Raw genomic sequence first — 27236 nt, forward strand, 5'->3', positions numbered from 1 at the left:
ATGCCTCCTTCAGCACAAGAGAGACAACAATACAATACGACAGTTCTCATGCAAACACCACTCACGTAATCATGGAAGGCTTTTGCTTCGCTGGAGTGGTCACATGTCTCTCTTCTCTCCGGTGCAGCACAGTACAGGTCCCAGAACACACTGTGGACAAGACAGGTCATGAAGACAAACACAGTACAGGTCCCAGAACACAGTGTGGACAAGACAGGTCATGAAGACAAACACAGTACAGGTCCCAGAACACACTGTGGACAAGACAGGTCATGAAGACAAGCACAGTACAGGTCCCAGAACACACTGTGGACAAGACAGGTCATGAAGACAAACACAGTACAGGTCCCAGAACACACTGTGGACAAGACAGGTCATGAAGACAAACACAGTACAGGTCCCAGAACACACTGTGGACAAGACAGGTCATGAAGACAAACACAGTACAGGTCCCAGAACACACTGTGGACAAGACAGTTCATGAAGACAAACAGACCGACGACAAACTAAAACACACAAACAAACCCTGGACATGTTTATAAGAGAACACTATCTTAACACTTACCACCACCAGGAATGTAGGAATCCAGGGGGTTCTCCAAGTGTTATGTTTTTTTCCCATCGGATCTAGAGAAGGGAGAATTCAGAGAGGACTGGTCAATTAAAGACATAAAAAAAATGCAAACAAAATTGTAATTGCTGAGAGATCCTAACATTTAAGAGAAGCACTTCCATAGATTAAGAGATGAATCATTGAAATGTAAGGAACTTCTGGTCAAGGATAACGCTTACCTCCGATAAAAACGTCTGTGCAGACTTCTGTGCTCCTATGTGTAACAAATATTCATAGACGTATAGAGCCAACCTGTTAGAGAGAAAATTAATTAAAAAAAAATACAATAAAAATTATTATTAATTCAGCCTCGGGTCAATACAAAACGTAGCAAATAAAATGTGAGTAGGCTAAATTGTCTACAGGCAAATTGAATGGAGTCGGGTGCAGGCCCTGCGAACAATGGCTGCCTATGCCAAACAATTAAATGGGGAGTGTGTAAGCAAGCCAAAGCCTGGTGAACATTCACCAGAAGCAGAGATTAAAAGTGACGACTGAGACCAAAGCATGGCTTCTTCATGACGTGCAGAAAGCGCAGCAGCCCACACTGGATCTAAACTGGGGACGGTACAGTCTCTCTGGATCTAAACTCGGCACGGTAGTCTCTCTGGGTGGCATTGATGAGGGGAATAGAAACGTAGCCTCTCCAAAGAAGCGCAACAGAGAAAACAAGGTACCGTACTGTAACAATGTAGCAAGGCGCTGTTATTGTTTTCTCCTCGGCCGTGTTCTCGACTGAACACCCGTCAAATATGAAACAACGTGATACATAATCAGACAATATGGGCTGGAGATGTGTTCAGAGCCGAGCGATAAGCCGAGGCAGCAGAAACCAGCCTGGGGAAGGAATGGCGAGCAGACAAGGCGGTTCATTCAATTCCATTCTCGGTAGGAGGAAGCCGCCTCTTCGAACAACACAGAGCCACAGCCTGGAACTACTTGCGAGCGAGCACAAAAGAAGACAAAATAGCCGTCTGCGAGCTTACTTTTCTCGGGCCTGGCCGTCGCTGGGCACCGGGGTGCCTTTGCCTTTGGGGAACATGGTTTGTGTGGGAGTCAGGACGCCCGCCGAGTCTTTCTGTTCGCTATTTCATCTGTCAGATCATCTCAGCCTCTGCACTCCAACCACACACCACCACCACACACATACACACACACACAGTACTGCTACTTCTCAACCGAGCATGGGCAGACAGGCGGAAGGAGGGGCCAAGCGGACTGGCGTTCCTTACAGCCAATGAGCAGACGCTATTTCCCTTAAGGTCTGCCTTTCGTGCTTTTCGGGTTACAGTTTGACGTTTACAGCAGCTGCGATATCTGTCCATGTAATTATGAGAGGGGGGGGGGGGCGTTTTAATATTACAATGGGCTTCTTGATATGATGGTGACCTCTCAAGTCTAAATGAGCGGGTTAATTTCAGTGCAGCCAATCCAATATGTAACCAATGTAAAATGTCTAACACCCAGGCCCGGCCGAGGCCTACATTGGACCCCAAGCAGAATTTGTTTTGGGGCCCCCCCACCGCCTCTGCACCACCATTGATTGACTATTATCAATGCTTGATCATTCGCAAACCTACTGTAAATATATCACCCAGACACCCACCTGTAATGTAAACACACACTATCTTTCTGTTTCGGTTTAATTTAATTATGTCTATGTTATTTGCACCTGTGCAAACAGAATGTTTAATTATGTTTAAATTATGTTTATGCTATTTGCACCTATGTGCAGTGAATGTCACTGTTTCTGGCTTGTTTTTATTGCTTTACTGTTATTGCTTGTTGTTTCTCTTGTTTTCCTGCACCTATGCCCTGTTATTTTGCACTATGTTGTAACGGAGTCTACAGCACAAGAATTTCACATGTGATACTTGTACTACGGAGTGACAATAAAAATCTTGAATCTTGTTTCCCCCTCATCTTCTGTTTTGTTTTCTATTTTCTGCATCAAAAAATAAATAAATATATATATATATTTTCTAGCCAGCCTGAGCCTTTACAACGTAATATTGTCTTTTTGTATAATTACCACCATTGACATAGCCCATTTCAAGTGCTCTTGGGGGCCATGACAAAAGGCCTCTACAATCTGGATACCTTGAAGGTAGATATCTCCAATAGCCTAATACATATGCATGACTAAAGCTAAAGATATTAAAACACAGTAGATATTTTGTTTTCAGTATTGTGAAGCCTGTCTCCTCTGAGTCTTCTCGTAGGCTATCTTCTGTTGGCTTGACTCTAGTTTAATTAGCCTCTTTCTGTTTCTTCCAAAGGGAGCTAGACAAGTTCCACGTTCCACCTTAAAAAAAAATGGACGCAACTGTTAACTGTAACCACTACAGGGGGTGTGTTTCTCTCTCTCACGCACATGCACAGAGGGGGGCGGAGAGAGAGAGTGAGTGTGTGTCAGAGAGAGAGAGAGAGTCAGTGTCAGAGAGGGAGAGAGAGAGAGAGAGTCAGTGTGTGTCAGAGAGGGAGAGAGAGAGAGAAAGTCAGTGTGTGTCAGAGAGGGAGAGAGAGAGAGGGAGTGAGTGTGTGTCAGAGAGAGAGAGAGAGTCAGTGTGTGTCAGAGAGAGAGAGAGAGAGAGAGAGAGTTAGTTGAGGAATGGGGGAAGTGGAGAGAGACACAGTGCAGTGTGCTGCACTCTGCGGTGTCTCTTGCGGTGTTTATGTTTTGTAGCTGGTGTTTATTGGCACTTTAATCACGACTTTATCTCCAGAAGAGACTTTCAACCCGGGTAAGCAGCCATTTATACTTCCTTTTCCACATGAAAACAAGGTGTAGTTTGTGTTAGTGTGTTTTAGTAGTATACTGGTAGGCAATGCTCAGGCTGTATGGCGACAGTGTAGGGACATAGACTAGAACTTACTCGACAGCCTACATGACATGTCTCCATGCCCTTTGCACATGACAGCACGACAGCGTGACACATTGCAGAGTTCAGATTTATATATACAGTCCATGAGAGTTCAGTTCATATCTCATGTCGTGGTGCAGAGGTCACTGCAGCGATGTGAGGCAGGTGACCAGTGACCACTATGTGCATGGTAACACACAGTAAGGGTACATTCATAAGGCTTAATTAACAGTTAAATAATCTGTCTACTCCTTGACCTTTACTAATGGTGTCAACTATTATACTTTATTTATTTATTTATTTATTTATTTACCGTATGTAATACTTTGGGGTTAGTGAATAGTTAGGGCTAGTTAATGGTTAGGGTAGGGTAGGTTATACCTCATATTAAGCATTAACTAAGGGCTAGTTGCATTAACTAACCGTTACTTAATGTACCCCGTTACACACTGCAAAGACTTGTATCTGAAAATAGTTCACATCAATGCTGATTTAGCCTACCCTGTCCTGTGTGTGAGTCTGATTTAGCCTACCCTGTCCTGTGTGTGAGTCTGATTTAGCCTACCCTGAGCTGTGTGTGTGTCTGATGTAGTCTACCCTGAGCTGTGTGTGTGTCTGATTTAGCCTACTCTCTGCTGTGTCTGATTTAGCCTACCCATGTGCTGTGTGTGTGTGTCTTGAAATAGTTCATAGTCAGCAGTATTACAGCTGCTGTTAACGTTTTGAGTCCTAACCTGTTATTAGAGAAAGCACATATTGTAAAGTAAGTAGATGGAGGACTGGCCGTCACATCCAGTGTTATGATGTTGTTATTACATATGGGCGGTACAGTAAGTCTTAGCTGCAGGAGTGCAGGTAGAGGAGAATGTTGAGCAATCTCTCATCCCACAAAGTGAGCTGCAGATTAGTTAAAGCGCCTTGTTTCCAAAGCACAAGCCCTCTCTTGTTGGAGCCGTGGCTCTGCTCCAAAATCACCCAGCAGCTTTCACATTTGTAAGGAAGTAGTCAACAACAATATCCAGACATTTTTACATCCCAAGACAAGTGACCTCTTCTTTAAAAGTGTTGGTTTCACTTCCTCATAATCTCTGACTCTCCACTGAACCGACCTTGGGTAAAAAAAACAGAAACACATGTTCAAGTTGTAGCCCCTCGTCGGCTCTGGATGGATGGATTGTTTCTGAAAGATCAAAAGGGCTGCAACTAATGGTTATTTTAATTGGTGATTAATCTGTCAATGATTATTTTCTCGATTAAACGATTAGTTGTTTGGCCTATAAAATGTCAGAAAATGGTGATTTTTTTTTAGATCAGTGGTTCCCAAAGCCCAAGATGACGTCCTCAAATATCTTGCTCCTCGTCATAGAGGAGGAAAGAAACCAGAAAATAATCACATTTAAGAAGCTGGAATCAGATCACTTTTTTTTCCAATTAATAATTTAGTTGGCGATTGATTAATTTAATAGTTGACAACTGATCGATTAATCGTTGCAACTCTAGATCAAAGTCTCCTCCTGAGTGCCAAACAGCTCATCTTTTTTGTTTCTCTCCTACATAACAACCAATGTAGTATTAATTTCATTGTTGTACCAAATGCTCCTTTAAATGTGATTTGTTAACTGAAAAAGTCACAGACTGAAAGTGACTGTCTGACCTGGGCTTGCTGTATGTGTGTAGTGGTGAGAGATGGCATCGGAGCGGCCAGGTGAAGACATCCAGGACCCCCTGTTCATCTTGGAGACCGGGGAGGTCTACAGAAACCCCACGGAGGTGAAGATGAGTCAGATCGTTCTGCCCTGCCACGCCAACCACTGTGGAGAGCTGAGCGCCGGACAGCTGCTCAAATGGATGGACTCCACCGCCTGCCTGTCTGGTAGGCACGCACTGCAAGACACCTGCATCCGACATTTATATACCAGGGCTTTAGGCTACGTTTACACAGCAAACCTTAGTGCTCGAATCTGATCTTTTTCCCCCTAAGTGACTCAGGTCCGTCTTTTTCATGACTGTGTGAACAGTACAAGTCACAATGAAAGTGACTTTCAATGTCACAAAAAAACTACATCGAAATAATATTTTCTTTAAATCCGCAATCCTTTTATGTTTTGGTCTGATTGAAATGTTATGTGGTCTCTCCTGTTTCTAAATATAGCCGAACTGTTTGGTTTGAACCAGTAAAACTATTTTTATAAGCATTTTACAAAATGTCTATGGGTAAATAAATAGCGGATGAAAATCTCTGGTACAGTGCTGAAGCAGGAAGTAGGCACCAGCGGTCACTTTGCCTCTCTATACCTTTATGGATGGTCAGTTTTCACTGTCCCTGTGAGCCTTCCTAAAGATCTGTGTCATCTCTCCTCTTCCAGCTGAGAGACACGCAGGCTGTTCCTGTATCACTGCCTCTGTAGATGACATCCACTTTGAATGCACCATAGGGTAAGTAAGGATGTACTGACCTCCCAACTGCTCTGCCCGAGTGTTGGACTTGTACAGAATATGACTGAGCAACAGACTGAGACCAGCTTCCATTCACTGCCTATAGGGAGGAGGAAAAGGCAGCATAATGCAATCCTCAGCCAAAAACATGTTGACTGGTGGTCAACTTTCAGCAAAGCCAAGTGCAAATGCCACCAAAAAGTCTCCTTTCTGAGAGAAAGCATTTGCGACAGTACAGACAAAACCAATCAGAATGCTTTCAAGTACAAAACAGCTTTTTTTTTAAACAGCCACTGAAGCATTTTCAGGTAGCAAATAAATGTATTAGTTTAAGAAGGAATTTCTACATGGAGTTCCCCCCCCTCGATTACTTCAGTCACTGAATGAAATGATCTTGTCTGTCAAACTACATTTGAAATGCTCCCTAATTGTAGGCAGAGAAGCTGGGGGCAGTGGTTGCAGAGAAGCTGGGGGCAGTGGTTGCAGAGAAGCTGGGGGTAGTGGTTGCAGAGAAGCTGGGGGCAGTGGTTGCAGAGAAGCTGGGGGTAGTGGTTGCAGAGAAGCTGGGGGCAGTGGTTGCAGAGAAGCTGAGGGCAGTGGTTGCAGAGAAGCTGGGGGCAGTGGTTGCAGAGAAGCTGGGGGCAGTGGTTGAGCTGAATTGAGCATGAAGCCACACAGTAGAGGGCTTCATATTCTGTTGATAGTATCATCACTGCTGCATGTTGATAGTAAAGAGAGGTCTCTGTTTGTTCCAGCGTGGGCCAGGTAGTCAACATCATCGCAAAGGTCAACAGAGCCTTCACGTCCAGTATGGAGGTTGGTGGATGCAATTTTGGATTTCAACATACTGAACATATCAGATTCATTTTGTCAGAACAGTTGTACATATTTGTCGAGGCTGCTGATAGCGAGCGCGCGTGTTTCTGTCAGGTGGGCATCCTGGTCACTTGTGAAGACCTCTACACTGACAGGATGTGGAAGGTCTGTCATGCCTTCGGCACCTTTGTTGCCAGACGCACTGAAGCCGGGAAGGTAAGAGCCAGCCCAAGACACAACAACAGATATGAATACAAAGGCATCCTACAGACACTGATCTAACTAGAGCCCAACCGATACTGGATTTTTGGGGCCGATACCGATACCGATAGGGAGTATATATATTATATACATTATATATTTTTTTTTTGCAATGATCCCTCAAATGTCAAACACTTGACAAAGATATGACTTGAGATATGTAATGTATAGGCAGGATATTTTACAATTGAACAATAAACTTTATTGTTCAATGATATCAATGCAATGAAACTGTAGACTTCACTGGGAATTTAAAAAGGAGAAATAAGTAGAAATACAAAAACACAAATAGGTGTATCTGGGTGGTGTGAGGGGGCGTGATCAGGAAAGGGGGTGGGGCTAGGGAAAAGGGGCCATAGCTAAAGATAGGAAGGTCGGAGAGAGTCAGGGTTCTGATCCAACTCACAAAGTGTGCATATCATAGCAGACTGGAGTATTGGCCTTGTTGGAGGTAGGCACTCTCCAAGTGCACGTGTAGTTGTTGTTGTCATCATCATCATCATCATCATCATCATCATCATCATCTTTATTATGCCTCTGCCGGTGATAGCCAGGCCAGAGGCATTATGGAGTCGGGTTGTCCGTCCGATGTTCGTTAACGTGATATCTGAGGAACGCCTTGACAGAATTTAATCAAATTTGTCTCAAATGTCGACTTGGACTCATGGATGAACTGATTCGATTTTGGTGGTCAAAAGGTAAAAGTTCAAGGTCACTGTGACCTCATGAATGCCATTCCCAAGTTCGTTAACGCGATATCTCAGGAACGCCTTGACGGGATTTCTTCCAATTTGGCTCAAACGTCCACTTGGACTCAAAGATGAACTGATTACATTTCGGTGGTCAAAGGTCAAGGTCACTGTCCCCTCACAAACGCCATTTTCATGCTCGGTAACGCCATATCTCAGTAACACCTTGACGGAATTTCTTCACATTTGGCTCAAACGTGAAAGCCTGGACAGACATGGATGTCGACTGCTCACTTGTTGGTGGAGGCATATATCCACGGTGCGGTCGTTCTAGTTATTGTTGTTGTTGTTATTATTATCACAGTATTATTATTATTCACACTGCTGTATATATTCCTCACTTTCATCAAGATTGTAAGATCATGCACATATTTGACACTTTTGTTATGTCACTATTCACCTTATGTAGCCACAACCATTTGACCCGGTTGTGTGGTCGTGTGACGACTTCCGGCTAAAAAAAAAAGAAAAAGAAAATGTCTGGCTGCTCCAATATCATCTAACTCTGAATTAACTAATAATTTCGCCAATTGTATGTAACATACCAAATAAAAGCAAACGGCAATGTCTAAGAATGCAACGCCATGTAACTGGCTCGTTAGGTCTCGCATTCCAGGGAATTACGTTAACGTCTGCGGGTCTTATAGACGTAAGTGGCTCGAGCGCTCGGAGGAGAGAAAACTATCTGAAGCTTTCTTTGTTGGAGTCCAGGTATGTTTTACAAGAAAGTGCTCGTCATTGTCGACGATAACGTTATCTGACCTGGCTAACAGTGGATACTCGCTTGCTTGCTGTGTACCGAGCTCAAAGTAGTAGGCTACGTTCTTTATTTTACCCCCTGCACTGTCCGCGACAAAAACAACTCTCTTCTTCATGGCAAACGTTCTTTTATATTTGGCGCCGTGACCGCCGGAAGTGTTAACACGACCCTCAAGAATTTGGCCCACCCCCGCGTCTGAACATAAGGTGAATACTACACCCAATTTCCCCCTCGGGCATCAATCAAATATTTCTGATTGTGTACGTCCAGGTGCAGCTGAAGCAGGTGATCCCGCGGACCCAGCTAGAGCAGATGGAGTACAGCCTGGCAGCAGAGAGGAGGAGGATGAGGCTGATCCACGCTGAGATCATCACAGACCTGCTGAGCAGCAGCACCGCTCAGCTCGGTAACGTTACTGCCTCACACACAAGGCCTCACAACTTGGCACACGGCTAGGCGTATCCACCATTAAAAGCCTGATTCATTAAAGGAGCATGCCAACATTTTGGGAGATTTGCCTATTTTCCATATTCCCAATAGTAAGACGAGAAGACAGATGCCCGTCCCTTCTCTGTGCATGCAGTGGGAAGTAGTGAGACACCCCTCCTGCTAGTTAGCTTAGCACAATGACTGGTAGTCTGTGGAACGGCTAGCATACCCACGTTAAATCACCAAACACATTAATGCATGAGTCACAACATGTGCATAAGAGCGTTTTGGCACTGTTGCAATGTGTATTTGGTGACTTAACGGGGGTAGGCTATCCCATTCTGCAGACTACCAGTCATTGTGCTAAGCTAACTAGCAGGAGGGGGGCGTTACTAATTTCTCCTGCATGCACAGAGAAGAGAAGGGCATCCGTCTTTTCGTCTTACTATCAGGAAGATGGCAAATAGGCGAATCTTGTCAAATTGTTGACGTGCTCCTTTAAAGTGCCTTGTTTTTGCATGAACCTCCACCAGGGGAGTGTCAGGAGTACCAGAACGCTGTACCAGCTGAGCGGACGCGGGTGGAGAGTGTGGAGCTGGTGCTGCCGCCACACGCCAACCACCAAGTCAGCACCTTTGGCGGCCAGATCATGGCCTGGATGGAGAACGTGGCTACTATCGCAGCTTGGTGTGTTTCTAGTGTTGACATTTTTCACGATTTAGCTGGCACTCTTATCCAGAGTGAGTAAAGGGTTAACCCGGGTTGCCCAGCTTGGCTTGGACCAGGGTCGACAAGGGTTGATTTCAGTGCGAATGGGACCACCCAGGTTGCTATTTTTTTATGCGAACAGCCTATGCTAATTATTATGCATGTCTCCCGGGTTGTGCCCCAGGTCTTATCTGAATTGCCATGACCAGGGATTAACCCATCCATGACAGGGTTTAACCCATCCATGTTGACTGACTTGGTATGAATTGACAAAAGAAGGGTTGAACATGGGTCAAGTAAGCCTGGTCCAACACGGGTCGCTGGTATGAAAGTGAATGGCTGGTATGAAAGTGGTCAAAGTAAAGGGCAAAAATAAGTGCAACAGTAGATTAAAAGTCCGTTCCTTTAAAACTGGGAGCGAAGTATTTCACGGTTGAGTGACGTCACAGCCGAGTTGTCGACATTCCATTTAAACAGTCGGGAAACCAGCCAGGGTTAGCTCTAAACAGGCTAGCCATTGTTAGCAATAACAGTTGATAACAATGCATTTTGCGTTATTTTGCGCGTACAAACACTGCAGCAACATGTACACACATATAGAAGTTAGACAGTGCTGTGTGTGCAGCTGATTTAATGAGACACAAAAGACAGAAGTGCTAATAAACAGTATTTACTACTGTTGCCTATGTTATTTGCACCTGTGCAAACAGAATGTTTAATTATGTTTTAAGGTGTCTACGCTAGGAAAGAAAAGGAAAAGTTTACTGTTATTGCTTGTTGTTCTCTTGTTTTACTGCATCTATATGCCCTGTTTTTGCACTGTTATTATTTGCACTATGTAACGGAGCCTACAGCACAAGAATTTCACAGGTGATACTTGTACTACGGAGTGACAATAAAAATCTTGAATCTTGAATCTTGATGCGCGGAGCAGCCATCTTGGATTTTTGAGGTCGGGGCTGCTGAGGCTCCTCCGAGTTTGGGAGAGAAAATACGAGCACTGGTGACGTCACCGTCGGAGCTCATGACCTTTGAACCGTCACATTCCCATTTCCCAGTTTTAAAGGAACAGGCCATACCATAAGCTTAAATTCTTAGATTGGCAACATTACAGCTATAGTAAAGAGACCAAAGGTCAAAACAGCAGCATACAGCCACAGAGTAACACATATCCTTGTCCTCCCACAGAGTCTAAAGATATTGTAGTTTGTGTATTTTCAAATGCTAAATGCTTTGATTAAATCCCTTCTTTTCTCTGTCTCTTCAAGTCGCTTGTGCAATGCTCACCCAACCTTGAGGACCATAGACATGTTCCATTTCCGCGGCCCGTCTCACATTGGTGACCGACTGGTCCTGAAAGCCATCGTCAACAACGCCTTCAAGAACAGGCGAGTCTCTGCAACATGGCAACCTCAGAAAATCTAGCTGCTGGTAGTGTAGAGGTTAACACACATGCCTACCACCAGGGGGCATCTGGGTAGTGTAGAGGTTAAACATAGGTAGGGGCGTCTGCTGTCTGGGTAGTGTAGAGGTTACCAGGGGGCATCTGCTAGTGTAGAAAATGGGAGAAAGACCAAAGAAAAATGTCTGTGTAAGTTCATCTTCAAACATCCAGGTGATAGAAAGTTTGAAAATGATTTATTTTTAATGACACGGGACAAAAAAAAAAAGGAAGAAACGAGACGTTTCGGTGTTCATCCAAACACCATCATCAGTTGTAACAAGTCATGTGACTTCATGCATGTGATTGTCATGTGACTTTTCTTGTGTGTATTTATTTGCCAGAGTTACCTCTTGCTGCACTCAACTACCGATGATTGTTTGGATGAACACTGAAATTTATTTTTTAGTTGTGTTTTTAAAATAAATCCTTTTTAACTTGATAAAAAAATAAAAAATAAGATAAACTGTTGTGACTGACTGCCTGCCCTGTGTTTGTGTGTTCATACTGTAATCCTGTAGTATGGAGGTGGGTGTGTGTGCGGAGGCCTACAAAGGGGGTGAACCGCTGCGTCATATAAATAGTGCCTTTATGACCTTTGAGGTGCTGGACACGGACAGGAAACCACGCACGTTGCCACGGATACGACCTGAGCCTGTGGTGAGTTCTCCAGAGGTCCAGATCCTAACTAGAGCTAAAACAAAAGTGACATAATTAGTGTACATAATTAGACATAATTGTGTCAAGTAAGGACTTAAAGGGCCACTTGGCAGATTTTCAACCAGCTTTGTATCATTACAAAATGGGTAGTATATGTAATAATATATGCAAATTATGTTTAACTTGCCTCCATCTTGCCTGGCCTCTGCCCTGCACTGAGAGCTCCCCCTTCATCCGCTTGCAAAATGACTACAAATGATGTAATTTGGAGCAGTTTTGCCATAGTGTCACTATTTACTGTCACTGTCATTATTGCTCTCCGGCCGGGTCTCGGGTCCATTCAAAAGAAGCGACTGCGGGTCCAGGTCCGATGCGTTTTGGGTTCGGCACCACTTTTTGTGGACCCGTGGAAACCTCTACTCTCTCTACCTTCATTCGTCGGCAAACTGATCCAAATGTTTGGAGCAGTTTGCTGATGAATGAAGGGGGAGCTCTCAGTGCAGGCCACATGGAGGGAAGTTCAACATTGTTCCTTTGCAGACATTACCGATTTTCTAATGATACACAAAGCTGTTTGAAAATCGGCAAGGTGGCCTTTTAACCGCTACGCGTTATTATGTTTTTTTTTTTGTTGTGTGTTTGACAGGATGGGAAAAGGCGATACCAAGAAGCTATTGCCAGAAGGAAGATTCGCCTAGATAGGTTAGTGTCTCTGCTCAAAGCACCCAGTCCACATGAACACACAAATGTCAGTTGCTCCCTTTCCTCTCTGAAAGTGTCTCACTGCCAGGTCATCATTGTAAATAAGAATCTGTTCTTAATGACTTGCCTGGTTAAATAAAGGTTAAATACAAATACAATAAAACTGCTTACTGTTTGTTGACAGGAAATACATCATCTCCTGTAAGCAAACAGAAGTGCCTCTGTCTGTACCTTGGGACCAAAGTAACCAGGTATCACCATTCTGTCTGCCTAACTGAAGCACACACTTGATCACTTAAAGGAGAATTTAATTTTTTTTTAACCTGGACCCCTCTCCTCACATTAATTATTATCTGACGACTCACCCAGTAACCTGGAGCCCTCTCCTCACATTAATTATTATCTGACGACTCACCCAGTGTTCTCCGCAGCATTTTTGTCCGTCTTAGGCGTTGTTTTGAGATCAATAGTGTGCAAGCCAGTCCTAGAATGGAGCTCCGTGGGGGCCACGTGGCAGCATGCTTTTCATCCATGTAAATAGACAGTTTTATTCCCGTTTTCGACCCATATCGTCATAATCTGATCCCTAAGAACCAGACTGCTATTCTCGTCAAGTCCCGCGAGAGCCCCCAAACTCTCGTCAAGTCAGTCCACAGGCCAGCGGCAGGAAAGTCTCGCGGGACTTGACGAGAGTTGGTCTCACTGACCCGACAGGAGGAAATAGGATCCGGGGAGAATAGAGGGGGAATGGAGAATGGAGAATGGAGGGGCTCTCCCGGGGGAGAATAGCAGTCTGGTTCTTTAGGGATCAGATTATGACGATATGGGTCGAAAACGGGAATAAAACTGTCTATTTACATGGATGAAACGCACGCTGCCACGTGGCCCCCACGGAGCTCCATTCTAGGACTGGCTTGCACACTATTGATCTCAAAACAATGCCTAAGACGGACAAAAACGCTGCGGAGAACACTGGGTGAGTCGTCAGATAATAATTAATGTGAGGAAAGGGCTCCAGGTAAAAAAAAAAACCTAAATTCTCCTTTAATAAAGCATGTGGAATCGCCAGTAGCGCATATTGCCACTGTCTCCTACCAGTGTTCAATGACTGTGGTTTCTCTCTCACAACACGCACGCAGATGTACCTGAGCTACAACAATGTGTCAGCACTGAAACTGATGGCTGCCAGAAGCAACTGGGTCTTAAACTCAGAGAAGAATAAGGTAAGTATTGTTGGTAGTGGAGGCCTGAGATCAGATTATTAGTTGAACTTGATGTTTAAATACCTGGAAAGGAAGCCATTTGAGAGCCTGAACCCCTCTCTTGTTTTTGGATGGGCTGCTCTCAGGTCAGTCTGTACACGCTGGAGGAGAACCAGGTGTTGTGTTTTAAGGTGGAGACGCACGTGGACGTCCCGGCAGAGCAGACCTTCCACCTGCTGTCAGACCTGAGGAGGAGACATGAGTGGGACCACCATTATGAGTTAGTCACATTTACCTGCTGTCAGACCTGAGGAGGAGACAGGAGTGGGACCACCATTATGAGTTAGTCACATTTACCTGAGGAGGAGACAGGAGTGGGACCACCATTATGAGTCAGTCACATTTACCTGAGGAGGAGACAGGAGTGGGACCACCATTATGAGTCAGTCACATTCATTACATTATAAAGACAACCAGGAGCAAAAAATGTAGTGGTCGGTAGAGTACTGAAAATCAATACTCAAGTAAAAGTACAATTACTCCCATAAAAAAGTACTCAAGTAAAAGTGAAAATTAACATTTGAAAAACCTACTCAAGTGAAAATAAAAAATTAAATAATCAAAGAACAAGAATTTGAATATTTTTAGGGTGTGTGGGCCAGTGCACAATAGTGGAAAAAAACAGCACTTTTTTTTAACACAATATGAGCTGGTAGGCTAATTAAACAAATAAGGAGAGCCTACTAATGAGATATGAACAATCTCCTACTCTCTCCATCTCTACCCCTCTTTTGTGTCTTTATTGACAGTCATGCATAGATACACAGAAAACAGAGCTCTCTACCCCTCTTTTGTGTCTTTATTGACAGTCATGCATAGATACACAGAAAACAGAGCTCTCTACCCCTCTTTTGTATCTTTATTGACAGTCGTGCATAGATACACAGAAAACAGCTCTCTACCCCTCTTTTGTATCTTTATTGACAGTCGTGCATAGATACACAGAAAACAGAGCTCTCTACCCCTCTTTTGTATCTTTATTGACAGTCGTGCATAGATACACAGAAAACAGAGCTCGCTACCCCTCTTTTGTATCTTTATTGACAGTCGTGCATAGATACACAGAAAACAGAGCTCTCTACCCCTCTTTTGTATCTTTATTGACAGTCGTGCATAGATACACAGAAAACAGAGCTCTCTACCCCTCTTTTGTATCTTTATTGACAGTCGTGCATAGATACACAGAAAACAGAGCTGTCTACTGCTCTCTTCCTCACCTACCCTTCTCCTTCTCCATTTCCCAATCTGCCCCAAAGTGGACAAATAGTGAAGTAAAATGTGGATTACTTTCTCAAAAATATACTTGAGTAAAGAGTACAAGTACAGTTTAAAAAATTGAACATTAAGAGTACTCGTTCCTTAAAAAAGACTACTTTTTTTAAACTCATGCCTTACTTGTAACAGGTTACTACCCATCTTTGAAAGAATGCAAGGGTAAAAGGTACAGCTCCCAGACGATAAACAACTTCCTGTGCAAGAAACAGGAAGTGTTTGTAATGATGCATGTCCAACTTCACAATGTGAGCCTCCAACTATCAGTGATTATGTAGAGACTGATGTTGCAAACAAAAAATCACTCAACAAGTCACACATTTAATTGCCTATACCTGCCAGTGACAACAGTGTGCGACTGATCTAAATAAAACTGATCTAATTGTATATATATATATATTCTGATATGTTACATTTGTCACATGACCATGATTTTGTGGCTGCTGCAGGAAGTGTGAGGTGATCCACCAGGTGGATGAGGAAGACACTCTTTATCGCGTCGCGACACCGTCTGTCAGTAAAGACGGCAAAGGCCAGGACTTCATCTTACTGGCATCTAGGAGGAAGCCATGTGATGCGAGGTAGCGTACCATACTAACATAATGAACAGTCATCTTGACTGCACCACTACATGTTTCTTGATTTCCTTTTTGTATGATTAGATTACTTGTATTATCCTTTTTATACAAGCAGGGTTATTGCCTCTCTGCCTTCCACTTGCTCTTTCATAAAGCCTTCTGATGCTATCCTCTGTTCTTCCTCTCAGGGACCCATATCTGATCGCTCTGCGCTCGGTCACTCTGCCTACTCACCCTCCCACTGATGACTACACTAGGGGAGAGGTGCTCTGCGCTGGCTTCAGTATCTGGGACGACTCCAGTACTGTCACCAAGGTGGGCCACATGACAGGGGGTACTTAGATCAGTACTGTCACCAAGGTGGGCCACATGACAGGGGGCACTTAGATCAGTACTGTCACCAAGGTGGGCCACATGACAGGGGGCACTTAGATCAGTACTGTCACCAAGGTGGGCCACATGACAGGGGGCACGTAGTTCAACACGCACCATGGCTATAATGATGCATGACTCGTACTCTTATGACATTGCTGCAGCAAATTGAGCTAAGCCGTATGAGCGGTGTGGTACAGGTCAGAGGTCAGGCATAATTCTAGCCTGATATTCAGACTGCATCGTCAATTCATAAACTCATTTCCTCTTCGTCCGAGATTGCACTCACTTCTATGAGGGGGCGGGCTTCGGTCTTCCCTAACCAATCACTAGAGACTAAGGTGTCCACGGCAACCTAACCAGGCTCTTCCCGAGGCAACCGGGCGCCACGGCAGGGCAGCCGCAGCAGTCATGCTAGTCACAAACACAAGGCCGACTTTGTACTTAACGAACGTCTTATCAAACACTGCAGGAACTAGTAAGACGTTTGTTAAAACGAAAAGTACAAAGTCGGCCGACTCTGGCTGCCTAATAAGGAGAAACTGGCTAGCATGAGCTAGCTACGTTAGCTTTGGCCACGGCTGTGTCTGTTTCTGTTGTGCATGACTGACAACAGCATTAGCCAATCAGCGCCCATGATTGGATTTTCAACCGGTCCAGGCTAGCATAACTCATCAGACTCACACAAATATGCACTGTTACAAAATGAGAACGACTTTGAATTATGTTTAACTTCCATCCAGCGTGCCTGGACCGAGAGCTTCCCGTTCATTCACAGACTTCGTGGTCCAAATGATGTCATTATGATGTCATTTGGAACAGTTTTGCCATGGTGTCACTATTACTGTCACTCTACCTTCACTCGCAGAACTTCCTGGTCTCAGTCCAGGCAAGATGGATGGAAGTTACACATTGTTCATTTGCATAATTTATATACTACTGATTTTATAATGATACAAAGCTGGTTGAAAATCAGCAAAGTGAGCCTTTAATTAGTAGGTGAAAAGGTTTACTGGAGCACTTTGAACCAGCATCCTCTGCGTTTTGTTTCAGATCACCTACTACAACCAGGCCACACCAGGCGTCCTCCCCTACATCTCCACAGACATCGCTGGGCTCTCCTCCAGCTGCTACAGCATCTTCTGTGCCTGCAGACACTTCCTGGAGGCCAACAGGGACAGCCTGGCCGCTCTGCCACCCTCCACACTGTGACACAGCACGACTGCCACAGCCTGGCTGCTCTGCCACCCTCCACACTGTGACAGAGCTCGACTGCTACAGCCTGGCCGCTCTGCCACCCTCCACACTGTGACAGAGCTCGACTGCCACAGCCTGGCTGCTCTGCCACCCTCCACACTGTGACAGAGCTCGACTGACACAGCCTGGCTGCTCTGCCACCCTCCACACTGTGACAGAGCTCGACTGACACAGCCTGGCTGCTCTGCCACCCTCCACACTGTGACACAGCTGTGCTCACTACCAGAGGAAAAAGTAGTCATCATTAGGAATTTCCCCCCATTTTCTCCCCAATTGTACTTGACCAATTCCCTGCTGCTGTACCCGTCGTTGCTCCACCCCTTCTGCCGATCTGGGGAGAGTTGTAGACTAGCACATGCTTCCTCAGATACATGTGCAGTCGCCAGCCACTTCTTTTCACCTGACAGCGAGGAGTTTCACCGGCAGGCCGTAGCGCATGGGAGGATCACGTTATTCCCCCCAGCTCCCCTCCACCCAAACAGGCGCCCCGACCGAACAGAGGAGGCACTAGTGCAGTGACCAAGACAGATACCCTTAATCCGGCTTCCCACCCGCAGACACGGCCAATTGTGCCCGTATGGACGTCCGACCAAGCCGGAGGTAACACGGGGGCTCGAACCTGTGACCCTTCGTGTTGGAATGAATAGTATTATACTTGTATCTTTTCCCTCATTGGTGGAAGAAGGCAATGTTGAATGTGACCGTCTGAGGCTACTGAGCTCACCACACTTCTCTTCAGTGGATCTATGGGATGGATTGTCTCAACAGATAAAAGCTCAGTTCATCCTGTATGACTTTGTCATTCTGAAACTGACAAGAAAATCCCTAAAAGGAAAATGTCTGCCTCTCTCGTTTAAGGACTTGCTACTTGTTTTCAGCAAGAGAAATGGATGTGAAGTGGGAGCGCCTCTTAATCATAACTTATAATAATAACTTTATTTGTATCTTAAGTGTGATTAGAACTCAACTCATGTATGGTAATAACATATTTTGTGCAATACTAATCTAGATGATATGTGGGTTTATCAGTAGGTTCATGTATTTAACATGATTTCCATACCACCTGATGATGTTGGTATGGCATCTTTTGACAGTAACTGACATGTTTATTTGTTGATTGAAAAGGATCCCCATTAGCTGCCAGCTAGTCTTCCTGGAGTCCAAGACAACAATATACATGACATGACACGACATGCAATAGTTACAATACAAAAACACATACCGGTAGTCAAAGAAAAGAAAAACAAAACAACAATCTACGCTAAGACAAACATTAGCCTGGTCAGCTAGCTACAGTATCTAGCTTGACAGTAGGACAGAAAATAACACTTGGTTATACGACAATCAGTACTTGTAAAAAACAAATCTAAAAATGATGTGATACCGTAGTTATTAGTGTGAATGTAAATGAGCTCCTAGCATCCTTTTAAAACGAGCTCTCCCTTTAATGGAACAGATGTTGTGTGGTAGACAATTCCAAGTGGCTATGGACCTGTATAATATACAGGTCCATAGCCACAACCAACTACATGAAGAAACACATCATATTATGATGTTTTTCTTCATGTAGTTGGTTTTTGGTCTAAGCAAAGTCATCTGACCACCACTCGCCCATCTGGTAGAGAGTGTGTGAATCTCTGAACTATAAATTATGTTATTGACAAGAACAACAACAACATCTCTGTGGAAAAAAATGTGTAGGTTGGCCTCACATCTTTTCTCAACACTAAGCCATGAAAGACTAATATGATGCCAGCAACGTTAGACCTGGGGGAGCACCTCAGGTCCAACGTTAGACCTGGGGGAGCACCTCAGGCCAGCAACGTTAGACCTGGGGGAGCACCTCAGGTCCAACGTTAGACCTGGGGGAGCACTTCAGGCCTAGCGAATTAATAAAAGTAGTTTGATGAACTTGATGGACATTTTTGATAAACTATTACGAAACAAACTGATTCAAACTCTTGTTTTGTAATACTGTAGTTTATGGTAACACTTTATTTGGATTGGCGCCTACAAAGAGTCGACAAAGTATTGTAACATTTCAACAGCTTATTAGTTGACAATCAACAATTCAACTGTCAGCACTCAATCGTTGGAGAGGCGGATTTATTGTGAGTTGGGGTGGCAATGTCCTGATTCTGGGGGGCTTTCAGGTCTCATTGAAGAGGCAGATAGCAGTTGGATAGAAGCTGTCCCGGTGACGGGAGGTTCTGGTACAGCAAGACGTCAGCCAAAGCAAATACATTTGAATTGTTGAATGTCAAATAATAAGCTGTTGAAATGTTATACTCTATAGACTCTGTAGGTGGACTATCCAAATAAAGTGTCACCTAGGTTATTTACTACCTCTTTGAGTAAAGCTCTTAAACTATCTGATTGCTGCAATCAGATAGTTTTATAGATACCGTATATTTTTCTAGTTTTATCAGATAGTACTTGTGTATTTAGTGTGATTAAGATGCCATTTTAATTTGACACTATCGTGTGCAATTGTAGAGAAAACCACATGCAGTGTTTGTTTAATATATTGACATGAACAACAGCCAAGTATCTCACATCGCATGACAAGCTGTCTTGATTGAACTCAAGCAATAAACACAACAGGCCAGTGGATTGTGTTCACTTGAGTTGTTTGTTGATGTTCACCCTCCTTCACATACCTCACATTCCATTTTTCATGTACAAAAAAAAAAGACAAACACAGCTTGCAGTTTGAATGCACAGTAAGTCGTGACTGTGATGTTGTAACAGATGCAGGCCAGCAGGGGAGTATAGTGGAGTCAGACTGAAGCACATAGTACTGTAGGTCTTTCTCCTCTTCTGGCTGGCTCTCACAATGCAAGGACAGATCTGACCCACACAGCTAAATATCTTCTTCATACATCAGCATCCTGTCTCTTCTTGGATCAGATCTACTTGCATCATCTTGCTTGACTGGTGTTGCAGCTAGGGCTGGGCGATAAATGTCAGACTAATCGTTTGTTGTCTATCCAGTGGCATCATATCGCCAGGTCATTATAATACATGATAACTTGATTACTCAATTACAGTTTCGATACATATGCTTCGAAACTGAGCCCTGTGACTATTTGTGATATTGATCTAAACCATATCGCCCAGCCCCAGTATAGGCCTACCCTGTCTGTCCTGCTCTCTCCCACTCACTCCCCCTTTCTCTCCTCCCCTCCTCCCTTCCCCTGCTCTCTCCCACTCACTCCCCCTTTCTCCCCTTCCACCTCCTCCCTTCCCCTGCTCTCTCCCACTCACACCCCCTTTCTCTCCTCCCCTCCTCACTTCCCCTGCTCTCTCCCACTAACTCCCCCTTTCTCCCCTTCCACCTCCTCCCTTCCCCTGCTCTCTCCTCCCACATTCTTTCTCCCCTTCCCCCATCTCTCTCTCTAACATAAGATTGTTAAACCATGTAGGCTATTATTATTGTTCTTGTTGTGTTCAGCTAGATTTAGCCAGACATATTTTCTGTAAAGCCCTCTGAGACATGCTTGTGAATTAGGGCTATACAAACTTGACTTGTGTGGTGTTTCGTACAGACCTGCACTTCCTCTTTGACCCAGCTGTCTTCTTGGGTCTGTCTGGGTTTAGTTGTGTCTTCAGCCTTTGGCTCGGCTCCACAGGGGAGACAGGTGTAACCATTGGTGTAACACGTCTCCGCTTCTCACAGAGAGGCAGCTTTGACAAGTCTATATTTAGCAACAGAAAGACAGAAATGCATCCAAGGTTAGCGTTCATTCTTTTCTTGATAAATCATGTGTTACGCCCACTTGGATTCTGTTGGCACCCAAACCCTTTCCTCTTTAGATATCCCCGAATCCATTGCTGGATGTTCAGAGTTGGAGAATAAATCGCCTGAATCCTGTTGATTTCTGATGGCTTTACTACTGACCTAATTTCACTTGGATATGATGTATGAGACAATTTCCAAACAAAATTATATTGTTAAAGGATTTTTCTTTTCTTTTTTACCTTAAAGGTACTATCCGTAAGCAAAATAAACGTTCACAAAGTGTTTCCTATTACCAATGAGTGAATGTGCCGTTCCTTAACTTAAAAAATGAGCCCAGCCGCGTCTCTCTGCGTTCACCCATTCCAAAGATATTGCAGGATTATCTTCTCACGGGTTATACTTTCCCGGCAAATTGGGCTGATGTGACAGAAGACGGCTAACAGGAAGTGGCTAATGTTACGTTCATTGCTAGCTGCTAGCAAACAACAACAACACAGACTCCAGAACAAAAGTCCACACAAAATAAATAAGTAAATATTTATCTAGTGTCTGGCCTGACAGCAGCAATGTGACCCACATCGGGGGGAAACTAGAGTCGGGACTGTGTTTTCAGTTCATGGAGAGACCTTGCTGCTTGTAGCTACTGTAATGTGGTTTTGACCAAATAACGTTAGCTGCTTGCTAATGGATTTACCACCTGGTCAGAAACTTACCGTAAACTAACATTACCGTCTTGTGTGAAGTAATGCAACCCTAACATTACTACCATTATGCTTATATACGCGGCTAACTAATAGATTTAGCTATATTATAGAAATTACCACCAGCCCCACTAATAACGTTACCGTCTTGTGTTGATGATGAATGTAAGTCGTAAATATGCCTAACGTTACTGTGGTGGTGAGTCTGCCTATTATAACGTTAGCTTGATGCTATACGCGGCTAACTAGGGATGTCTGAAAGCGGCTTAGTAGATTTAGCTATATTTATAGAAATTACCACCAGCCCCACTAATAACGTTACCATCTTGTGATGATAATGAATGTAACAGTCGTAAATATGCATAATGTTACTGTCTGTTATGCTTTAGGTACATTGTTTGACTGTTCAGTTTGGTCAACTAGCTAGACGGTAGGCTACCGGGGAAGAAGGCTCTGACTGTCAGCTCGTTCACACGCTGCCTGCAGTTACTCTAACGGCCACCGGTGTCAGTAATAGTTAGAACTTACGGATAGGACCTTTAAGCGGTTATGTTATTCTCCATTTCTCGCTTATGGGCGTGCTCTGTACTGGCTACGTGCTCTGCTCACTCTTATAACCTCGCGTCACCAGGCTCTTCTCAGCTCACTCTCCGCCCACGTTGTAAACAACCAACCCACGTGACTGACTACACCCGGAAGTAATAGAGAGATTTTAGCAAAACCCGAAAGGCTCACGTTAAGGAAGTTCATACAGTTAATGTATCTGAAATTGTAGCTGATATATAGGCTATCTAATGGACACGGGAGACAACAGAATGAATCAGGAATGTATCAAAAAGTTACAAATTGCAACAAGAGAAAAGCTCAGAAAGTTTGACTGTCTGCGCGGTGAGTTTTATATCGCCTGTCTAACGTTATTGGCCGTTGTTGCTGTTAAACGAGTCTCCCAGTATTTCGTATTAGTTGTCAGGTTTAACGCGGTTAGCTCTAACGCTAGCTGTTTGTTTTGCACTCAGGTAAAGAGGTGCAGCAGCGGGGTGAGTTTTGGGATGTGGTGGTTGTGACCGCGGTGGACGAGAGCCAGAGAGACGCGTATGAGCTGCAGCTCACAGAGAAGGTCGACAGGAAGGAGCTTCCCCTGGGAGTTCACTATAATGTCTTCTCAGATCCACCTGGATCAAAAATAGGTAAGTTACTCACTCAACAAGCCTTTCGAATGTCATGTCGCAGTCCTCTGTTGCTATAAGGATCAACAATTCCTGTTCTTATTCTTATGGGTTTATGTTTTCAAGGGAATGGGGGCTCCACTCTGTATGCACTACAATGGCTGAATGATATCTATGGGAAAAGACTGGGCAGCTTCAGAGTCATCCTGATCCACGCAGGTTTGAGATAACTTTCACATATCTTACTGAATAATAGCCTAGATATAATACTTGCTGTGGTATGTTTGTGTAGATATTGATACATTCTATTGTTTTATAGCAGTTGTCTTAAAAAAAATACTGTAAATAGGTAAATAATAATAATAATAATAATAATAATAAAAGAAACAACTGTAATAAACTGAGGTTTTGTACTGCTGACTATATATTATATTGGACTCCCAGCAAATAAAGTCACTAATGACACTAGAGCCTATTGAGTGCAAAACTTAGTAGTTAAATGCAAGTTTATAAAAAAGATAGTTTTTTAGCTCTATCTTAAAAGAAGATAGGATTTAATTTAATGTTTTTCCTGAGGCAGGTTGCTTCTAAGATTAGGGGCGCTCACTCCAAATGCTTGCTCAGTAAAATAAATCAATCAAATAATGCACTAATAAATGTGATCTTGAACATTTTCACATTTCCCCTCTTATTCTCCCAGGAGGTTGGAGCCAGCGCTTGCCAAACGCCAGCGCCCTGGGGAAGATCTTCACCGCCCTTCCTCTAGGTGAGCCTCTCTACCAGATGCTGGAGCTCAAGCTGGCCATGTATGTGGATTTCCCTTCCCAGATGAAGCCTGGCGTGCTGGTGACCTGTGCAGATGACATAGAGATCTACAGTGTGGCGGAGCACGAGAGCGTCACGTTTTACAAACCTGGCTTCACCGCTTTAGCCCACCCCTCCCCGCTCTCCACTGGAACGACCCACGGGGTGTTTGTGTTGGAGGAGCCTCAGGAAAGGTCCGGGCCCTCGGAAATGGAAGAGGTTTCCTGCCTTCACTTCTTGCACAAGCCGAGCATCAATAAGATGCGAGACAGTGGTGCTGTTTGTAAGAGGCATGAGGGATGTTGTTCCTTGTCTGATGCTGAATTTGTCTACACTGACAGCACCTATTATGTGGACTACGCCACTGCAATGTCTCTCCTCGGCCTGCTGAACAAAGTCGGGCCTTTGGAATGTGAGATAGACGCCTATGGGGACTTTCTCCAGGCATTGGGCCCCAAAGCCACGATAGCGTACACTAATAACAACGCTAACGTCACCAAAGAGGAGAGCAGCCTGGTGGAAATCCGCCAGAAAATCTTCAATCATCTCAGAGGAACGCCCTTAAACGTCGTTCTCCTCAACAACTCAAAGTTCTACCACATTGGAACCACGTCCGAGTATCTCCATCACCTCACTGAGGACGCGGAGCTGAGAAGCGAGCTGGGCCTCCTCTCCTCTGCCTTCAGCCTTTATCTGAATCAACCCCCAGAGGGCGCCACTGTCTGCTGTGTCATGTACAGCGTCCTCCATCCCAGCGTCTCCCTGGCCCCTCGCTCGGTGGTGGAGTACTGCAGGCTGGAGGCGGGCGTTACTGTAGGTAAGGAAGGATTACAGGATTACTGGTTTAATGATAAACTGTGATAAAATTCCTGATGGTTAGTTTTACCGTTTCAAATTTTAATTATAATAATTTGCATTTGAGAAAGACAGTAAATACTGTCCATCATCAACCAAAGTTAGCAACAGTCTCTCTGAGTTTTCAATATAAAATTTGGTGAAATTATTTCAGTAAGTGAATCAATACTTTTCAGGTATTTGTTTTCAATAAAAACTTGGTGAAATGGTTTCAGTGAGTCTATGATGCTTTTGGGGTCTTTTCAGCACATTTGAACAATACCGTGATAATACTGATATCCGTGATCATTTTTGGTCACTATAATCGAGATATGACATTTTCATATATCGTTTCACCTCTAACCGTAGGTAGCGGCTCCATCCTCAGCGGCTGTTGGGTCAGCTCAGGCCTCTCTGTGCCGGATGGAGTCTTCATGCACTCACTCTGTGTGACCCAGCAGGACCGACCCGGCTTTGTGACCATCGCCTTCGGTATCGATGACAACCTGAAGCATGGCGTGGAGGCTCCTGCGTATATAGAAGGGCTGAAGCTGTTGGGCGTCAGCCTGGATGAGTGTCTGCCCCACTGGCAGCTGGGTAATGAAGTCCTGATGTTCTCCAGCAGCTGTAGTCTGTGGAATGCCTGTCTGTTTCCCGTGTGCGCCGACCAACAAAGCTCCTTCTCCAAGTCTCTGGAGATGCTGCAGGCGTTGCTGGGCGGCTCCACTATGTCTCTGCCCAAGGACACAAAGCGGATGTCTCTGCACCAGTCTTTACAGTGTAAGAACCTGCAGGAGATGCTGAAGTTCAGGAAGGGACTGTACCACGACATCACACAGAGGAGGTTTACCAGTTAGGGCTGGGCGATATGCCAAGAATCAATATCACGATTATTTCAACGTTTTACTCGATTACCATTCATGAGCAATTATTTATTTGATATGCTTTTTTTTAACACTGCAGTGCCCTCATAGTTCTCTGACAAGGGATGTTCAGCGCATCACCGTTTACGTTCAAATAAACGGTTGTACAATACGTGTTGTCGGGACTGAACTCAGCCCAGGCTATGACTAGATTCTACAGAGCCAAAGTCCCTCCCCTTCCGGTCGGCCCCTATGCGAACCAGCTGCGCAAAAAATATGAATCGGAATCAGAAAGACTTGATTGATCCCCAAGGGGAAATGGACATGCTACAGTTGCTCGTACTCAGGCATGGAAAAATATCAACATAAGCATCAAACATTATAAGAGACATAGGACTGTTCCATACAATGACATAGAATACAATAGAAGTATGTGCAGTAAAGTGTCACCAAAAATATATGTGCCTTCTCCATCACTTATTCTCAAGTACCACTAGTAAAGTGAAATATCTGAGGTACCTAGTATTTCCTTATATACTGCAGAGGGAGTATAGTAGTACTAGTAGTACTAGTTGTAGTAGTACTGTGGCGGCTGTAGCTCAGGAGGTAGAGCGGGTCGTCCACTAATCGCTTTGGATAAAAGAGGTCGGTGGTTCGATTCCCGGCTCCTCCAGTCTGCATGTCGAAGTGTCCTTGGGCAAGACACTGAACCCCAAATTGCTCCCCTTGGTGTGCCAGCACCCTGCGTGGTAGCCTGCCGCCATCAGTGTGTGAATGGGTGAATGTACCTACTGACTGTAAAGCGCTTTGGATAAAAGCGCTATATAAATGCAGGCCATTTACCAGGCCATAGTAGTAATTATAATGCAATAATAATAATATAATATAATAATGATAATAGCGAGTAAGGTGCATCCAGTCAATAAAGTGAACAGTGTCAGTATGGATTTTTGATTATTGCACTAATTGTGGTAATTTGCAGACTGCAGGCGGTGGGGCTAGGAGAAAGGGGCTGTAGCTAGGGATAGGATAGAGTCGGGGTTCGAGGGGTGGGTAGGGGGAGTGGGGATTAGGGGTGTCAAAATTAATCGTATAATCGATGCATCGCGATGCGGACGTGTGAATCGAATCGAATCATTGACAGATGAATCGTTGAATCGTTTGTTTAAATTTCTGTTGACATTCAGATTTTAAAGCACTTTAAAGTAAAAAAGGGACTTGATATTTATCTGACTGCTTGTATTAATTGATGAAAAAGTAGCCATGTGCAGTAATAATACAGAAAATTGAGGATTTGACACTTGGAGCTGCAATACTTTTGAGCTGTATCGAGATGCATCGTGATGCATCATGGAATCGAATCGTTGACAGATTAATCATAATGGAATCGAATCGTGGCCAGTGAAGATTCACAGGCCTAGTGGGGATGTGGGTGGTTTTGGGGTCGGGGATAGGAGCATTTTCCACATAGAAAACGATCAGCCGTGTTGTTGCCTGAAGTACCATAAGGCCACAGCACTGCGCTGTGGGCTTCAAGGTATCTGTGCTTGTATGAATCTGGACAGACATGGATGTAGCCTGCTGACTTGTTGGCGAAGGCATACAACCACGATGCGCTATTTCTAAAAAAAATTATACAGATCATTGGCTCTACTCCTACACACACACACTCTCGCGCACACACTGCACACACACACTGCACACACACACACTCACTCACACACACACACACACAATACACACAACATTGAAAGGGAGATCAGTTGTCATAGTTGTGAGGCATTCCACTCACAGATGTGTATTTATAGCCTGTAGCCGTGATCCCTCTTTATCTGGCCTGATGCTATTGTGGCAGAGTGAGACACTGCTCGAGCACTTGACTGTAGAGGAAGTTTGGACGCTTGACTACACGACAGGACACACATCAAACCAACAGGACTTTCTCA

The 27236-nt window shown here is 44.3% G+C and overlaps 3 protein-coding genes across 5 annotated transcripts in view; 2 read left to right on the forward strand and 1 right to left on the reverse strand.

Annotated features, from left to right (window-relative positions):
* ssbp3b (single stranded DNA binding protein 3b) overlaps positions 1-1738 on the reverse strand; it is a 39424-nt gene extending 37686 nt beyond the window's left edge. For all 3 annotated transcript variants that reach the window (XM_083647955.1, XM_083647954.1, XM_083647953.1), the window contains exons 1-4: positions 1600-1738; positions 793-865; positions 566-627; positions 66-150 (exon numbers count right to left, since the gene is read on the reverse strand). In XM_083647955.1, coding sequence (XP_083504081.1) covers positions 66-150; positions 566-627; positions 793-865; positions 1600-1655 — 276 coding nt within the window. In that variant the 5' untranslated portion in view covers positions 1656-1738. The remainder of the gene's footprint in view (positions 1-65; positions 151-565; positions 628-792; positions 866-1599) is intronic.
* Positions 1739-3193: 1455 nt separating this feature from the next.
* Positions 3194-19791, forward strand: acot11b (acyl-CoA thioesterase 11b). The gene is made up of 16 exons (XM_083647764.1): positions 3194-3357; positions 5155-5350; positions 5844-5913; positions 6669-6729; positions 6844-6945; positions 8770-8905; positions 9462-9615; positions 10905-11024; positions 11599-11737; positions 12384-12439; positions 12624-12690; positions 13579-13662; positions 13788-13921; positions 15423-15554; positions 15740-15866; positions 16977-19791. The coding sequence occupies exons 2-16, from the start codon at positions 5164-5166 to the stop codon at positions 17133-17135; spliced, it is 1728 nt and encodes a 575-aa protein (XP_083503890.1). The 5' UTR covers positions 3194-3357; positions 5155-5163; the 3' UTR covers positions 17136-19791.
* Positions 19792-22438: 2647 nt separating this feature from the next.
* Positions 22439-25797, forward strand: fpgt (fucose-1-phosphate guanylyltransferase; the record flags this gene model as incomplete). Its single annotated transcript, XM_083647110.1, has 5 exons — positions 22439-22511; positions 22640-22810; positions 22916-23008; positions 23490-24410; positions 24797-25797. 5 exons carry the CDS (start codon positions 22439-22441, stop codon positions 25282-25284), a joined length of 1746 nt encoding a protein of 581 aa, XP_083503236.1. The 3' UTR covers positions 25285-25797.
* Positions 25798-27236: the final 1439 nt, after the last annotated feature.

The sequence above is a fragment of the Poromitra crassiceps genome (genome assembly GCF_964638095.1).
Source record: "Poromitra crassiceps genome assembly, chromosome: 12".
NCBI lineage: Eukaryota > Metazoa > Chordata > Actinopteri > Beryciformes > Melamphaidae > Poromitra > Poromitra crassiceps.

Coding starts and splice junctions, on each gene's coding strand:
- acot11b (XM_083647764.1), top strand. CDS start 5,164: ATGGCATCGGAGCGGCCAGGTGAAGACATCCAGGACCCCCTGTTCATC. Junction 5,914..6,668: donor CACTTTGAATGCACCATAGG/GTAAGTAAGGAT, acceptor TGTTTGTTCCAG/CGTGGGCCAGGTAGTCAACA. Junction 15,555..15,739: donor AGGAAGCCATGTGATGCGAG/GTAGCGTACCAT, acceptor TCTTCCTCTCAG/GGACCCATATCTGATCGCTC.